Source organism: Podarcis pityusensis, assembly GCF_964106645.2.
Source record: "Podarcis pityusensis genome assembly, chromosome: 2".
Classification (NCBI taxonomy): domain Eukaryota; kingdom Metazoa; phylum Chordata; class Lepidosauria; order Squamata; family Lacertidae; genus Podarcis; species Podarcis pityusensis.
Genome location: NC_138029.1, coordinates 109,212,825 through 109,229,445, shown reverse-complemented (window position 1 = coordinate 109,229,445; position 16,621 = coordinate 109,212,825). Strand labels below are relative to the sequence as shown.

The following is a 16,621-nucleotide window of genomic DNA, read 5'->3' as shown; positions in this document are numbered from 1 at the left end:
TCTTTTTCCAGGCGATCAGTGAACACTTGTCCCAATCACATTTCGCCTTTGTACAATACCCACCATTAAAATACGGGCGCTGGATTCAGAATAACATAGTCATTCTTTAGTGGTTGAAATTTTTGGGATTAGATTGTGATGACTAACTTGTCCCTTTGATTTCAAGGATCTTAATGCATGATGGCCTGGATCCATAGGGCTACAATATTGTGAGCTTGATAGTTTACTTGCTATCTGCTAATAATAATAATAATAATAATAATAATAATACTATCATTGCTGTAAATGTGTGCTTCAAGGCTTGATGCCTACAAAGGAGAGAGAAATTAGAAGCGCAGTTGGGTAGCTGTAGATTTCCAAAGTGATAATACTCCTAAGGCTTTAGAATGGTGCATGTGAATTAATGGTGTATTAATATACGAAGTTCATTTGTTGCTAAATATAACACATTAACGAATCACAGAAGTTTGCATATGCTTATCCTCCTTTTCTTCCTCTAGAGACTTTGGATGAACAAAAGTGGATAAATGGTAAGTCCCCACAGATTCTGGATGTCTCACGGTAAAGATGGATTCATGCCTTTTTGTATTTAAAAAAGGAAAAGAGGCAACCTGTGGTTTTCTATATATTGTTGGACCACAGCTCTCCTTGTTCCCAGCCATGCTGGCTGAGACTGATGCGAGTCTCAGATCAGGAGGAATGCTCAATAAATAGGCCGCCTTCAGAAACAACCATCTGCAGCAGATGAACAGTTACTTGTTTTATACAGTGGTCTTTGGGAAAGGTTCATGGAGCTTGGCTCCATGCCTGACAGTTGCATTTGATCTCTTGCATCTAAAGGAGCATCTCCACCCCCATCGTTCTACCCGGACGCTGAGGTCCAGCACCGAGGGCCTTCTGGCGGTTCCCTCGCTGCGAGAAGCCAAGTTACAGGGAACCAGGCAGAGGGCCTTCTCGGTAGTGGTGCCTCCCCTGTGGAACGCCCTCCCATCAGATGTCAAAGAGAACAACAACTACCAGACTTTTAGAAGACATCTGAAGGCAGCCCTGTTTAGGGAAGCTTTTAATGTTTGATGTATTACAGTATTTAAATTTTTTTTGGAAGCCACCCAGAGTGGCTGGGGAAGCCCAGCCAGATGGGTGTGGTATAAAGAATAAATTATTATTATTATTATTATTATTATTATTATTATTATTATTTATTACAGAGAACGTGACACTGGACCCCATGACAGCTCACCCTCGATTTGTTGTGTTTGATGGTCAGAAAGCTGTCGCATGGGGATCTGTCCGCCAGGAGCTTCCCTACAGCACCCAACGATTTGACCCCACCCGCTGCGTGCTTGGCTGTCAAGGATTCACCTCAGGGAAGCATCACTGGACAGTGGATGTGAGCAAGGGAACTTTCTGGGCTGTGGGTGTAGCCAAAGAATCTGTGAAGAGGAAAGGACAGCTGAATATCGTCCCTGAGGAGGGAATCATGGCTGTGGGTTTTAACAACGGTCAGTACAAAACCTTAACGTCGCCCCCGACCATTCTGAACCCAAGTAAACACCCCCAAAAGATTCAAATCCGTTTGGACTATGAAGGAGGAACGGTGGGGTTTTTTGATGCAAAAGAAAACAAGCGCCTTGTTCTCTTTAGTGTCAAATTTGTGTCAAAAATATTTCCTTTCTTCCGAGTTGGGGACATGAACACTGTGCTCCGCCTGTGTTAAATTATATCTGTTCTTCTGTTGGACTTGGGTCTTTGGCCCTTCCAACAGTGAAAGTAGTGTCAACATAACTCTCTCTGGCTGTAACACACAATACTGAGCTTCAACGCGGTTAATACAACAGCTGCTTTTGACTTGCCTTAGTTCCCTTATCAGGTTACTATATATTCTGAATGGAGACTGGAGCCTAGGCTTACAGAATGTGGGAGACCCAAATGCATACACCATTTAAAACTACTTCATAGATATAGCTTGTAGTATGTTTTAGCAACATCTTTGTCTCTCCTGGCTATATTTCCTCTCATTTGGATACAGATTCCAAAGTACAACATTTGTACCACTCATATCAACTGCGAGTGGTACATCTCTTTTAAACTGCAGCCTCTCAGAAATACACAGAGTGGTGATCAGACAAGAATGGAGATCCAGCTTGTGGACATATTGCTGTGAAAAATGGGAATTGAAAGTGTGTATGTGTGTAGGTACAAAATCGATAGGAGGTGTGTGTACAGGTATTTTGCATTTGGATATTTGTACCCAAATGAAAGCAGTTATTGCAAGATAAAGCCAGTAGTTAATGGTTGAGTGCAGTCAATTTATCCAAGCTAAGCTGAAACCAAGAAAGACAGTGAAAATTGATAAGAAAAGTGGTGCTTTGTAATTTTAACATGGTAAATACAGGGATACAGGAGATCACCTTGGTTTTCAATTGAGATCTGTTTAGGATGCCTTGTTAACGTACCTTGGAAATTTTTACATTCTGGAAAATATTTTTTTTTTAAATTACAGACTTTTTAAAAAAAGTAGAGTAAAAGTTTATCCAAATTTGCGTAAGTATTTTAAGAATTCTTTTTTACTTTTACTTTTTTATATAGAATGCTGGAATGAAAAAGCACAGGTGACAGGAAACGTTTAGGTACTGGGTTGTCAGAATTATTTGCTCTGCCCTGTACCTCTTTGCCAAAACTTAATAAATGCTGACATCTCCTTAAATATGTTGCCGTCCTTTACTCTATAAATACAATATTGGTCAACTTAAAAAGCCATTCTGCAACCTTCTACAATCGGCTCCTTTTCATCTGGAGGCTGTTTCAGTTCTTGCCCCATTTAAAACACTTGCTGTTTTCTCTTTCCTTGAGTGGTTCAGTCTATAACTCGCAAATGCCAATCCAGAGGAAACTTGATGGATGTTTGCTACAACTTGGTGGCAAACAGCGGGTTTTCCCAGGGGAAAGCAGCAGTGTGGGTGTGCCCATGGTTAGAGTCTTTCAATGTAGGCGTAAAGGTAAAGGGACCCCTGACCATTAGGTCCAGTCGTGACCGACTCTGGGGTTGCGGCACTCATCTCGCTTTATTGGCCGAGGGAGCCAGCATACAGCTTCCAGGTCATGTGGCCAGCATGACTAAGCCACTTCTGGCGAACCAGAGCAGCGCACGGAAACGCCGTTTACCTTCCCGCCAGAGCAGTACCTATTTATCTACTTGCACTTTGATGTGCTTTCGAACTACTAGGTTGGCAGGAGCTGAGACTGAGCAACGGGAGCTCACCCCGGCGCAGGGATTCGAACGGCCAACCTTTTGATTGGCAAGTCCTAGGCTCTGTGGTTTAACCCACAGCACCATAATTAATGGAACGCGGAACCATGTATACCGAGTAGATCTCACCTTAGCACTGAAGAGGCTTTTATTTATGTTCATTTAAACAAATATTCAAGAATAACAACACATCTTTCACTAAAATCTTGGACATAATCACTTTAGGCAAATCAAGAATGCTACAGTATCACTGTCCGCCGTCTCATTACTCCGGTCCTCGTATGACTCTCAGTACGTCTTGTGTTTGGAGGACGGTTGGACAAATTGCTTAAAAATGAAAACTACCCAAACATAGTGAATCCAGTCAGTGGAGGAGATTTGAATTGGTAAACACCAAAGGTGCTCTTGAATGCTTTTACCTGCATGCAATCCAGGGGGAGGCCGACCCACAAATATTCTTCCTTAGCTATCACATTTGAAAGCAGTGGCATATAATCAGAGCAACATTTCCGTGGTTAACGCTTCCTCTGATATTGCCGCTGTTAGCTGTCAAACTAGCTGCTGATGGTGGCATCACAGAGCGAGGGTCATCCTCTGGTTTTGATTGCCTGTTTTATTCATGCTCAAGGACTCCTTGCAACCTTCATCCTGTCCATTTGCTCCTCTGCGAAGGGATAGCAGTTCGCCAGCTGCCCATGCTTTTCCTGCTGAAATTTGATGATGGCGGTGATTTAACTTATATGACTCCCACCTGGCTGGGTTGTCCCAGACACTCTAGGCCCAGGGGTCAGCAAGCTTTTTCAGCTTCCCTCAGACCATGTGGCAGGCCGGACTATATTTTGAAAAAAATAATAATGAACGAATTCCTATGCCCCACAAATAACCCAAAGATGCATTTTAAATAAAAGCACACATTCTACTCATGTAAAAACACCAGGCAGTCCCCACAAACAACCCAGAGATGCATTTTAAATAAAAGGACATTCTACTCATGTAAAAACACGCTGATTCCCAGACCGTCCGTGGGCCGGATTTAGAAGGCGATTGGGCCGCATCGGCCCCCGGGCCTGAGGTTGCCTACCCCTGCTCTAGGTGGCTCCCCACAAAATACTTAAAAGCACAGTAAAACATAAAATGATAGATGCACACACCCCATCCCCAGTGCATAAGCAGAGATGACTTTTGAGGTGCCTTCCAAGTCCGCTGTGTCATGCCTTGCTTGCCCGTTAAGCCTCACACAAGGAAGGTCTCAGGGGCACAGTCGAAGCCAGCATCCCACCCCGACCTGCAGGAAAGGGAAGACCACCTCCCCGTTGAAAGCAGCGGAGGGGAAAGTGAAGATGGGTGTCTTGTGGTTGACGTCATGAAACGCCACTTGCCCCGTCTCATAGTCCAAGTAAATCCCAAGTTTCCTGGGTCTCTTCCGCAAAGACAGGGGGGTCTCGGGGACGGTGAGAGCTTGGTACTGGACCCGGCACTTCTCCACGGCCCAGATCCCTTCGCTGGGGTCAAGGCTGAGGCACTCCTTCCTCCTCACGGAACCCCTTGCCAGCCCCACGGCCCAGTACCCCTCCTCGCCCACCTCGACTTCCCAGTAATGCCTTCCTGAGGAAAAGCCCTCGCTTCCCAAAATGCAGCGCTCGAGGCTGAATCTCAGGGGGCTGTCAGGCAGACTGTGCCACGTGAAGCCTTGGATGACGGTCTTCCGGTCCGCAGAGAGGATGAGCTCGTTGTTCGCTGTGTCCGGATCCAGGGTTACATTTGCTGCAGGGTGGAGAAGATGAGAAGGAAAGAGGTCACGGAAGGAAGGAGGGCAATATCAGTGTTAACCAGACAGTGTTGCGGCTGAGGGCCAGCGTAACCAGTTGCACTGGCACGTGCTATCTGCCTGCTGCCTTCTTGACTTATTGGAATATTCTAGAAAGAATTGGTCCTGAACAGGTTGCTAGGCAACAGAAAAATCTCGTAACAGGAGCCTCTATTAAGGGCATGTGGTCATTAAAGGTCAGAGTCAGTGTGTAAATGAACAAAGTTGAAAACGAGCAATTGAATCTCAGAGTCGGATGGATAGAGGAGAAGGAATTATGTTGTTTTCTTTGACCAGTGTAAATTTGTGTAAATAATAAAGATTTTCTGTAAGAAGAAACTCTGCTGCAAGATTGAATTAAAAGAATACACCCAAGAGTAGATGCTCACGCGTCAACTTTATGCACCGGTAATACTATCTGGCAGTCAAGTGGAAGAATCGCCTTTCCCCCCTAGAGATTTGAAATTTCTCCACAGCAGCAGTGTTTCCTTAAATTGGTTCATTCATTTCATATGGTTGATACACTGCTTGATTGTAACAAAATTAAAATAAAATTCCCTCAGGGGTTGATGAAAAGAAGGAAACAATAAAATCTTTAGTCAAAACTTATCTGAGCATTCAAAAAATTGAAACCAGCAGCAAACTAAAAACACACCAGCATTCCAATACCTGAGTAGGCTTGTCTAAGCAAAAATGTTTTTGGCAGGTGCCGAAAAGAGTACAGGGATGTCAACAGGTGCCACCACACTAAAATATCTATTTATTTCAGATGTAGAACAGGTACTCTGTGGCACCAGTAACAATTAATGGAGGATATCAAGATTTGTAAAATGCTTAGAGGTTTTCTTGTTCTTTAAAAACAAACAAATCAAGTGGTATATAAATCTTGATAAACAAACAAACAAACAAAGATTCCCGTAACTGTTGAGAATCTTCTGAAGTCACTATTAAAAAACGTGACCCGAATGGATAACACCAGATTCCCATCACATGGTGAGTCCTAAATCTCACCACGCGAAAGATACTCACCTCACAGGTTCTCCTTCCCCACCCCACTCAACCGCACCATGGTAGTTTTATTGCATCTTCATTTAATGTCAAAAATTCAGCATCTGGGAGTGGCGACAGATTTCATGCCTGAAATAATGCATTGTGACACGCATACGAAAACAGGAGAGCCGTTTACCTTTTTTGATTGGCATCACCAAGTTCCTCCAACCTAAAAGCAACCACACAATGACAAATTAACATTGATATGGAAAATCTTGATCTTTGGGTGCTTTACGCATAAAAAACACCAATACTATTTCAGTGCTGACAGCTATGTAGGCCTGGCGCAAGACAAGGTGCCATCTGAAGGAGATGTGCTGACTGCCTTCTCTTCTGGTGTGCTGACCTCCTCTGAGGCCTGTTCTGAATAGTTTTTGGTGCCATTAAATGATATGGGCGCTTCTAGACTATCCTGGGTTATTTTGCCTCAGAGTAGGTCATTGGACATTGGACAGAGAGTGTCTGTGCTTTGTGGCAGTTCTGGGAACTGTAGTTCCCTCAAGAGCTTCAGTTCCCAGCACCATTAAACAAACCACAGTTCCAAGGATTCTATAGGGAAAACAATGTTGAATATGTGCATGGGGAAAGCCCCTCCTATAATTCAAACTTTTTTTAAAAAAAGGAACCGAGGCTGAATGCCTCAGTTTGATGAATTTCACCTGTTCTTGGAAACATGGAGAGAAAACACCCAGTGTCCTGTAATAATAATAATAATAATGGTATAATAATAATTTATTATTTATACCCCGCCCATCTGGCTGGGCTTCCCCAGCCACTCTGGGCAGCTTCCAACCAAATACTGTATTAAAATACAGTAATACATCAAACATTAAAAGCTTCCCTAAACAGGGCTGCCTTCAGATGTCTTCTAAAAGTTTGATAGTTGTTGTTCTCTTTGACATCTGGTGGGAGGGCGTTCCACAGGGTGGGTGCCACTGTTAGTGTAGAGTTGGCAGTTTTGCTACCTAACAAGCCTTATTCTAAACTGGGGAAAGGTTTTTGAAATACCTTTTACAGTGGAAATTCTGAATCAATTATTTTTACCCACTCAAGCTCCATGTGTTGTTTCAGCCATCAGTTTTTGCTATTGGCTTGAACTGAACCAAACTTTCACGTCTACTTAAAAACAACAACCTAATTTTACTAAAATAGTTCCCCCCCCCCTTTTTTTTTTTAAGGCCACAGTCCAATACAGAGTCAGTGCAATTCTATGCACAATTACTGGGGAGTAAAGCCAAGTGAAACCAGTGGGATATGCGTCTGAGTAAACAACAAGAATTGTACCCTCAGGCATGGTTAAGTTTATTTAAATTAATGGACTTAAGACTGCCTGTCTCTGCACAGGACTGTGACCTAAATGTGTTTTTCTTCTCAAAAGAGGCAGAATGACTTACTCAGTTCTGCAGAAAGCTTTCCTAGAAGAGAAAGGAAAGAAGAAATAATTATAACTGCTGTAAACATTTGAGTGTACAATCTAGCCACCCGTTGTTTCTGGTCTGAATAAGGTGTGCTGATTTTCCTGTAGTATCATGATTAATTAAGAGCAAGACTGAAGCAGGTGGGACCTCTTCTTTTTGGCAATACAAATTGTAAGTCTGGATGCACAATCTGGATTAGGCCCACTGTGGGGGCCAAGAATTAAAGCCACAGCTTCTCATTCTGGGGACCCTGTACGGGCTGCTTTTCAACAAACAAACCCAGCACTTAGGGCCAGAGCTATGTAGGCTGGCCCTGAGACCACCTTCAGTCAAAGAATACAATCCTAGCCTAGATCAGAAGTGGGAAGTATTCTTGGCGCAGCAGGCCTGATCTTTATCTCCCACCACTGCCACCCACCTGTAAAAGTTGGTCTGTGGGGATGGGGGGGGGGGAGAAAGAGTAAGTAGGACTGAATGCCCCATTGACTCCTGCTATCTACTGGGTTTGGGTCAGCGAGGGAGTTCCCAGTGGGGAACTTGTTGGGATTTTGCCTACGTGCAGCTTCACGCAAGGCAATTAAGAGTTGGCCAAAGGCCAAGAAGACTGAGCAAAGGGAGTTATTCTGCCTAGAGATATGGGACCTTGGAGATTCGTTTGGAGTTTGTTAAGAGTGAGAGTTTAAGATCCGTATCTGTATCTTGTATATAGTAACTTGTGAGTCTGCTGCAAATAATAAACACCTATAAGTAACCAAGTTACTAGCAGCAGTGTCTTGTTCCTGCTTCATCCTACCTGCATGCAACTGATTGCTTCTGGAAGTCTGCGTATGCTCTGCTATATTCAACTGGGTCTGGCTAAGGTCCTGCAACAGGTTAAAGTTGCGAAACACCAATAGAACTCTTGTGCGCTCCGACCAAGCAGTTATCATCAGATAACTGACAGGGAGTTCAATCCAGCCACATCTCTCTACCTGTCTCACACTTCACATCACATATGATGACAGTTGTGGGGCCGTGGGCATTGTTTGGAAGACAAATGGGGAGGCCTGGTGGGGCAAATCTGGCCTGTGGGTCAGACGTTTCCCCATCCCTTGTCTAGATGCCCCGACTGTAAACAAAGCAGAATGTCTGCTCTGAAACAGTTGCAGATGCCAATTGTCCTGAAGTGGGGTCTCAGGTAACTGCCCCAATAGCATTGTGAGCACAAATCACAGTGAGTGAAAGGGAGTGAAAGGCGGGATATCAAATCCAAACTCTTCTTCTGAATGAATGAATGAATGAATGAATGAATAATGAAAAGGATAGCCGCTTCTTCCAAATCTAACCTCAGCATAACCTCTGTGCAAACAAATCAGGACGAATGCTGAATAAACAGGTTGTCTGGAGGAAGAAGAGAAGATGAAGAAGAGTTTGGATTTGATATCCCGCTTTATCACTACCCAAAGGAGTCTCAAAGCGGCTAACATTCTCCTTTCCCTTCCTCCCCCACAACAAACACTCTGTGAGGTGAGTGGGGCTGAGAGACTTCAAAGAAGTGTGACTGGCCCAAGGTCACCCTGCAGCTGCATGTGGAGGAGCGGAGACGCAAACCTGGTTCCCCAGATTACGAGTCTATCGCTCTTAACCACTACACCACACTGGCTCTCCAGGAGACCTGTGAATACACACCTGTCCGGAGACTAGAAAAGAATTTTGTAAGCTTCTCTCTAATAAGAACAGAACTGTAACTTCTGAATTCCTCCCATGTATTTAGAATCACAGAATTGCAGAGTAGAAAAGTATCAAAAGGATCATCTAGTCCAGTGTTTCCCACATTTGGGTCTCCAGCTGTTTTTGAACTACAATTCCCATCATCCCTGACCACTGGTCCTGCTAGCTAGGGATGATGGGAGTTGTAGTCCAAAAACAGCTGGAGACCCAAATGTGGGAAACACTGATATAGTCCAAACCCCTGCACCCACAACCCTGAGGTTAAGAGTCTGCTGATCTACAGACTGAGCTAGAAGATGCTACACAGTGCCACCTGGTATCAAAAGCACATAATGACACCATTTACACACTGGTTGCACTGTGGGGTAAACCACAGAGCCTAGGACTTGCCGATCAGAAGGTCGGCGGTTCGAAACCCCGTGACGGGGTGAGCTCCAGTTGTTCGGTCCCTGGTCTTGCCAACCTAGCAGTTCGAAAGCACGGCAAAGTACAAGTAGATAAATAGGTACTGCTCCAGCGGGAAGGTAAACGGCGTTTCCGTGTGCTGCTCTGGTTCGCCAGAAGCGCCTTAGCCATGCTGGCCACATGACCCGGAAGCTGTATGCCGGCTCCCTCGGCCAATAAAGCGAGATGAGCGCCACAACCCCAGAGTTGGTCACGACTGGACCTAAAGGTCAGGGGTCCCTTTACCTTTATGACTCAGCTTCCTAGGTACTCACTGTTTATATTAAACAGGTAAAGGAAGAGGAGAATGAAGCCGAGAAGAGCCAAGAGGGAGACACACAAACCAGCTATCCACTGAGAGATCTTTGGGAAGAAGTGATCTGAAAACAAAGCAAATTACCAACGATGTTATAAACCTGGTTTCTGAATCAAATAAAAGAAAAACAGATGCCAAAGATTTGGCAGTGCCTCTCCTTCCCCCCCCCCCCCCCGCTATTGCGTTCTCCCCCTTCTGATCACGCTGCAGGGGTTTTTATAGCCTTCTGAGCTACATGCTGGTCCTGCACACTTGAGGCCCTGAATTTTGCCCTCCCTATCCTCCAAGCACTGAACTTTTAATAAGCCTCCTGTTCTGCAGGAAATTCCTGATCCTGAGAGGAGCTTCAAACGAGTCCCTGCTGCCGCAGTAGGAGCTCACCATTGCCCAGATCCTGAATCGAAAGTGATTTTAATCTAACATATTATAATATAGCACTTCTTCCTATCCTTGCTGAAATATACTCGGACATAACACTTGCTTCATCCAGCATGGCATCCCAGTACATATATATATGCAAGGGTGATGCTGTCTGGAACTGAATAGCAATATGTCCCAGAACTTTCGTCAGCCAGGGGTTTAAGGACTGCTGTGAGTTTGCAGGGGAAGGGGTAGTTTATTATGAAAGCCACTTTGAGAATCACCCGACTGAAAGGCAATAAATAAAATAGGGTCCCTGTGTCTTCCCCATATCTCTCTCTCTCTCGCTCTCTCTCTCGCTCTCTCTCCCTGCTGATGAAAATGTAACATGGAGCTGAGAAAGGGGTGCAGCAATAAAATTGCTAGCACATTTGCAACGCTCAGCAGGTTCCAGTATGGTTTCAACCTGGATGGGGAACTAGATCAGGGGTCAGCAACCTTTTTCAGCCGCGGGCCAGTCCACTGTCCTTCAGACCATGTGGTGGGCCAGACTATATTTTTTGGGGGAAACGGAACGAATTCCTATGCCCCACAAATAACCCAGAGATGCAGTTTAAATAAAAGGACACATTCTACTCATGTAAAAACATGCTGATTCCTGGACCGTCTGTGGGCCGGACTGAGAAGGCAATTGGGCCGCATCCGGCCCCTTAGATTGCCTACCCCTGGACTAGATGACCATCAAGGTCCCTTCCAACTCTACAATTCTACAGTCCTATGAAATCATCTTGGTGCACATTTCAACAGCGAATTTAATCTGCCACTGTCTCTAGTGACCTAGTTGGGAAGTGAGCCTGCTAGAAGTTCTCACTGGTTCTCTTCTCGAGTTCCTTCTCTTTAGAATACGTTGGTGTCAACATTGGTTGACTTCAGGCTTCTCCCCTCACTCGTTCACTGCACATCACTTGAGAATTTAAAACGCTGTGGGTTAAACCTTAGAGCCTAGGGCTTGCCGATCAGAAGGTCGGCGGTTCAAATCCCCGCGACGGGGTGAGCTCCCATTGCTTGGTCCCTGCTCCTGCCAACCTAGCAGTTTGAAAGCACGTCAAAGTGCAAGTAGATAAATAGGTACCACTCCAGTGGGAAGGTAAACGGCGTTTCCGTGCGCTGCTCTGGTTTGCCAAAAGTGGCTTAGTCATGCTGGCCACATGACCCGGAAGCTGTACGCCAGCTCCCTCGGCCAATAAAGTGAGATGAGTGTCGCAACCCCAGAGTCGGCCACGACTGGACCTAATGGTCAGGGGTCCCTTTACCTTTACCTTTATACCTTCAAAGCACATTCAAAGTACATCCTTTCCCTCAAAGGATTCTGGGCACTGTAGTTTAACCCCAACTACATTTCCCAGAATTCTTTGAAGGAAAGAATATATTTTGAAGGCATTGTTTGTACAGAGCCACAGCCCCAAAATACAGAACCGTTATCAAGAATTCTGGACAGCTTACCTGCTATATGAATAGTTGATTCCTTTTCCTGGTTGAGGAAGCTGTTCCGGACCACACAGGTTAGGCTATGATTTGAACTTCCTGTTAGGATGATGTCGTTCTGCGCCTCAAACAACCCATTGCCCTCCATGGAAATTTTTTGTCCCAGTGAAGGGAAGTGCCTCCCATTGGGACCTCTCCATAGGATCTCAGGCTTTGGGTACCAACCACTGGATCGGCAAACTATTCGGATCCCCCTGTCCTGATAGCCTTCGATGGAAATAAGGGGAGCAAGGCCTGTTGCTGAATTGAGAACGAACAGAAATAGTGGGATAATTCAAAGTCTTCCTGGAATCTATTCAAAAGAAGCATAAAAAACCCAGCAATAACAACTGTTTCTTTAAACCGCTTTGAGGTTTTCTTTTCTTATAATCAATTGGTATAGTTTATGAAATAAATAAAAAGCTATCAGACTGCTCTAAATGTATGGCATGGTTGTGATGTTAATAATCTTCCCTGAGACCTGGGTTTGACCACAGCTGGTTCCTGAGCTAGATGGACCTAAGTATGCCACAACAACTTACAATTTCATGGTACTTTTGGTATGTATGAGAAGCCAGTATCTAGGCTTCTGGTAGATTTATTGTTGTTGTTGTTGTTATTTGCTCCCTTCAGATAAAAATTATACACTTTAGCCACAAACAATAACATTTCTATGAGAGGTACTAATGAGAGTCTTACCAGGGTCCACATTATTTATAGGTGGAATAACAAAGAAAATGGTGAGAATGAACAGAAAGGAACGCATTTCTGGGTCGCAAGAGAAGATGGGCGCCTCCATTTTCTTTCTTTTCTGGCCTCTGGGGGATAAAGCAAACCCTGGAGAGAGAGAGAGGGAGAGAGATTTACAAACTGATTATGATACCCAATCCTCTTTCTCTCTCTGTTTTCATAAAGTTTTGTAACTTAAGGTGCATGCCTGCGGAATGGTCCATGATGACCACAAGAAGATGCTGGGAAGATGTTACTTTGAGATTAGCTCAAGGATGGGGAGCCTCAGGTCCCCCAGGAGCTGAATATGGCCCTCCATGCCTCTCTATCTGGCCCTTGGTGCTCTTCCAATAGATCAGCCTTTGCTAATTTGGTTCCCTCCAGATGTTTTGAGCACCTACTGCCATCAGTCCCATCCAGCTCACATGCTGGGGCTGATGGCAGTCGCAGTCCAAAGAACCCAGGGGGCACCAGGTCGGCGACTGCTGCAATAGGCTTTTGTGATGGTTTGCAGTCCAGCATACTTGAAGGAGCGTCTCCACCTCCATCATTCAGCCCGGACACTGAGGTCCAGTGCTGAGGGCCTTCTGGCGGTTCCCTCGCTACGAGAAGCCAAGTTACAGGGAACCAGACAGAGGGCCTTCTCGGTAGTGGCACATGCCCTGTGGAACGCCCTCCCACCAGATGTCAAAGAGGAAAACAACTACCAGACTTTTAGAAGACATCTGAAGGCAGCCCTGTTTAGGGAAGCTTTTACTGTTTAATAGGTTATTATATTTTAGTGTTCTGCTGGAAGTCGCCCAGAGTGGCTGGGGAAACCCAGCCACATGTGCGGGATATAATTAATAAATTATTATTATTATTATTATTATTATTATTATTATTATTATTGCTGCAAGAGGACTCTCTTCCCATTTGCTTTGCCTCACCGACACCTGCAGTCAAACAGGATTTTGAGATAAGAAAGACATTTGGTTGTGTCATTAGGGCTGCCATACATCCGGGATTCAGGCAGCAAAAAGGCTGAAAACCCAGATGTATAGCAAGAAAGGTTTTTTAAAAATAAAAATAAAAATGCTTTAAAAATCAAATAAAAGCCCCCAAACAGTCAACATCTCCCCCAAAAAGCTGAACAACTTTGTCCTGATTGTCACTTTTAGGAATATTGCACCCCTGCTCCGCATCCAAGGCACTGGTCTGAGAAGCGGAATAAAGCACAACATTTGCCACAGTCCTCATCTATCCTGTCGTTTCTTGGGAAATACTGTGTTTTGATGCATTAACCAGGTTTGATCCAGATTAAGAAAACTGGTAGCGTGCACACACAGCCTCTGTTTGCCAGAGGCAAATTGGGGATGAATGTACACAGTAGGAACAGTCACATCTCTTTCAAACTTCTTACCACCTTTAAGTCTTTTCTTTTTCCTTTTCTTGGAGGAGGAGGAGGCAGGAGGGGAGAACGATGGCCCATCTCCAGAATGAAGCTCTGCGCCTTTAACTGACATGCAGAAATTATGCATGCAAGTTTCCCCTGCATGGAGAGGTAATGAAGGAATGGGCTGTAGTGGCTCAGTGGTAGAGCATCTGCCTTGTCATGCAGGGCGTCACAGGTTCAATTCCCAGTATCTCCAGGTAGAGCTGAGAAGAGGTTCCCTGTCCGAGAGGAGAGCCTCCACTAGTAACCATAGGCACGACTGGCCTAGAATGGACCAGTCTTGGGTCTGATTCAGTAAAAAGTAAAAAGAAACTTATTATGTTCCTATATGGGGACAGTTGGAACCAGCTGCCTGTCATGGATGCCACTTCCAGTCAATCTGTTAACGTCAGCATTTGCCCTGATTTGTTTTTATGACATCACGTCAAGCAATTTGTTAAGTTGTGGGTGAACATATCAGACAAACCATCTTCAAACAGCTCTTGTTTATTCACAGGCCAGAACAGAACTAAACTGAAGGGTTCAAGTCAGCCTGCTTATATAGAGCTCCACTACAACACAACAGTAACCACTTTCTGCAGCTATCCAATCACTGAATGTCACTTTCAATCCCTTATTTGCATATGTGGACCTGAGTGATAACTATCTACAGTATCCCCCTGCTGGCTCAGGGTGAGAACTTCAGTACAATTGTTACCAGTATGTTGTTCTGGCACAAACAGTATTATCTTTTATTATTATTACAAGAGTACCCAATCCACTTCAACTGCACAATCTGAACTTGCCAGAATGTGATTAAATCCCACCCACAAAATTGTCACATTCTGGAAGTGCCCATAGTTGGTAAAACCACAAGAAAAATGTGTTGGCTACTGTTATTCCTAAAGGCATTTATCATCCTCCCAGTCCTTTGGAATGAATCACTGTTACTCCACAGGATGCAACCTTGGCACCACGCTCTAACCAAATGAGCTCTTACTTTCCCTTCTATCTACCATCAAGCCATTGTTTATTTTTAAAGATGTGTTTTCAAGCCATCCAAAGTCAAAAGCCCTTTTAAAGTTGAAATCCTTTAACCACAGAGCTAGCCTTGCTCCTGTGCTGAATTCGATAGGACTTTGAACACATATCTGTCTGTAGTGGTGCTGTCAGTGTTTAACTTAGGATGTTTACTATCTACTGTACAGTATTAGTTTTATACAAAGCTCTCCCATCAATAATTGAAGTACTACAGAAATAAAATATTTACATATCTATCATCTACTGTATCTATCTTTATCTATCATCTATCTATCCATCCATCCATCCATCCATCCATCCAATCATGTCATTAAAGGGTCTAACAAAACAGATATATTAAAGGTTTAAAACAAAACATTTCAGTTCTCCTCTTTCTTTAGCTGCTCTGGTGTAAAAAGGGTTCACATCAAAGCAGCCAAGAAGGCAGAAACCGAAACATTTCACTTCAAAACTTTTAAATAACTCTTGTTAGTCACTGCAGTACATATATTGTTTCAGGGATTAGCTACATATTTTGTGATCCATAGCAAAAGAGCAAATCTGAAGTGCTCTTTTGTTGCTTTAAAGCTGACCTGCTGCAAAATCATGCTATAGCACTTTCTTTTACCTTACATGTGAAGAATATTTGTCACTGATATCCCAGGTCGCCTTCAGCTTCCATCTCCTGAAAACCAAAGAATTCTGAGTGATTCTTTTCCTCTCGAATCTCCCCTAAGTTAGAAGGCCCTTTTTTTCCTTACAATATCACAGCTGGATTTGAGCAATCAGTGAAAAGATGAAAGAGGTTCCAAACGTTCTTATCAGTCAGCTGGCATCTGTCAGTCATCTCCACGTTCGATGGTCCTCAAGCCAAGCTAATGTGAGATGGAGAAAGAGAGGGGGACCTCTATTTGTAAGGAACCCAGCCCCAAATCGCCTTGTCTGATGGCTGTTACGTTACTCTTCTAAGGTTCCCCATCTGTCTCCGTCTTATCAGCTGCCCGCAGATGGACAGACAAAATGGGAAGGAGGCCAAGTTTCAAGCCCACGTCATCCGCAGCTTATCACCAGCAGTCAATAGTCTACTCCCAAAATGTTTACAGAAACTGCAGCATAAGTAGTTTGTTTGTATGTCTATGGAATCATGGAATCCTAGAGTTGGAAGGGACCACAGGGGTCATCTAGTCCAACCCCCTGCAATGCAGGAATTTTTTGCCCAAGGTGGAGCTCTAACCCATGACCCCGAGATTAAGTGTCTCATGCTCTAGTTAAGTAAAGGGAAGGAATTCTGAAGGGCAGTTTGTTCATTAAAATGCCTGGCTTTTGCTCAATGCATCAAGCTCCACCTTAAATAACTGTACAGTGGTACCTCTGGTTACAAACTTAATTCGTTCTGGCGGTCTGTTATTAACCTGAAACCGTTCTTAACCTGAGGTACCACTTTAGCTAATGGGGCCTCCCGCTGCCGCCGGCGTGTGATTTCCGTTCTCATCCTGGGGCAAAGTTTGTAACCTGAGGTACTATTTCTGGGTTAGCAGTTAACCTGAAGTGTTTGTAACCCGAGGTGTTTGTAACCTGA

At 44.3% G+C, this 16,621-nt stretch overlaps 2 protein-coding genes across 10 annotated transcripts in view; one reads left to right on the top strand and one right to left on the bottom strand.

The window, feature by feature from the left end:
- The window catches only part of LOC308469823 (zinc finger protein RFP-like), a 14,402-nt gene extending 11,695 nt beyond the window's left edge, over window positions 1-2,707 (top strand). For all 4 annotated transcript variants that reach the window (XM_080992800.1, XM_080992798.1, XM_080992799.1 and 1 more), the window contains exons 7-8: window positions 501-530; window positions 1,209-2,707. In XM_080992800.1, the coding sequence (XP_080848926.1) occupies window positions 501-530; window positions 1,209-1,717 (539 nt within the window). In that variant the 3' untranslated portion in view covers window positions 1,718-2,707. The remainder of the gene's footprint in view (window positions 1-500; window positions 531-1,208) is intronic.
- On the bottom strand, window positions 2,350-16,621 carry LOC308469906 (butyrophilin subfamily 3 member A3-like). Of its 6 annotated transcripts, none has more exons than XM_080993003.1 (9): window positions 15,671-16,621; window positions 14,011-14,329; window positions 12,579-12,716; window positions 11,859-12,140; window positions 9,955-10,059; window positions 7,502-7,522; window positions 6,244-6,276; window positions 4,833-5,014; window positions 2,350-3,957 (listed from the first exon to the last, which is right to left on the bottom strand). In XM_080993003.1, exons 2-9 carry the CDS (start codon window positions 14,126-14,128, stop codon window positions 3,874-3,876), a joined length of 963 nt encoding a protein of 320 aa, XP_080849129.1. In that variant the 5' UTR covers window positions 14,129-14,329; window positions 15,671-16,621; the 3' UTR covers window positions 2,350-3,873. The 6 variants fall into 6 exon arrangements, with proteins under 6 accessions (XP_080849129.1, XP_080849125.1, XP_080849127.1 ...); XM_080992999.1 differs by having other exon boundaries at window positions 2,350-5,014; window positions 15,671-15,727; window positions 15,804-16,621; XM_080993001.1 differs by having other exon boundaries at window positions 2,350-5,014; window positions 14,014-14,329.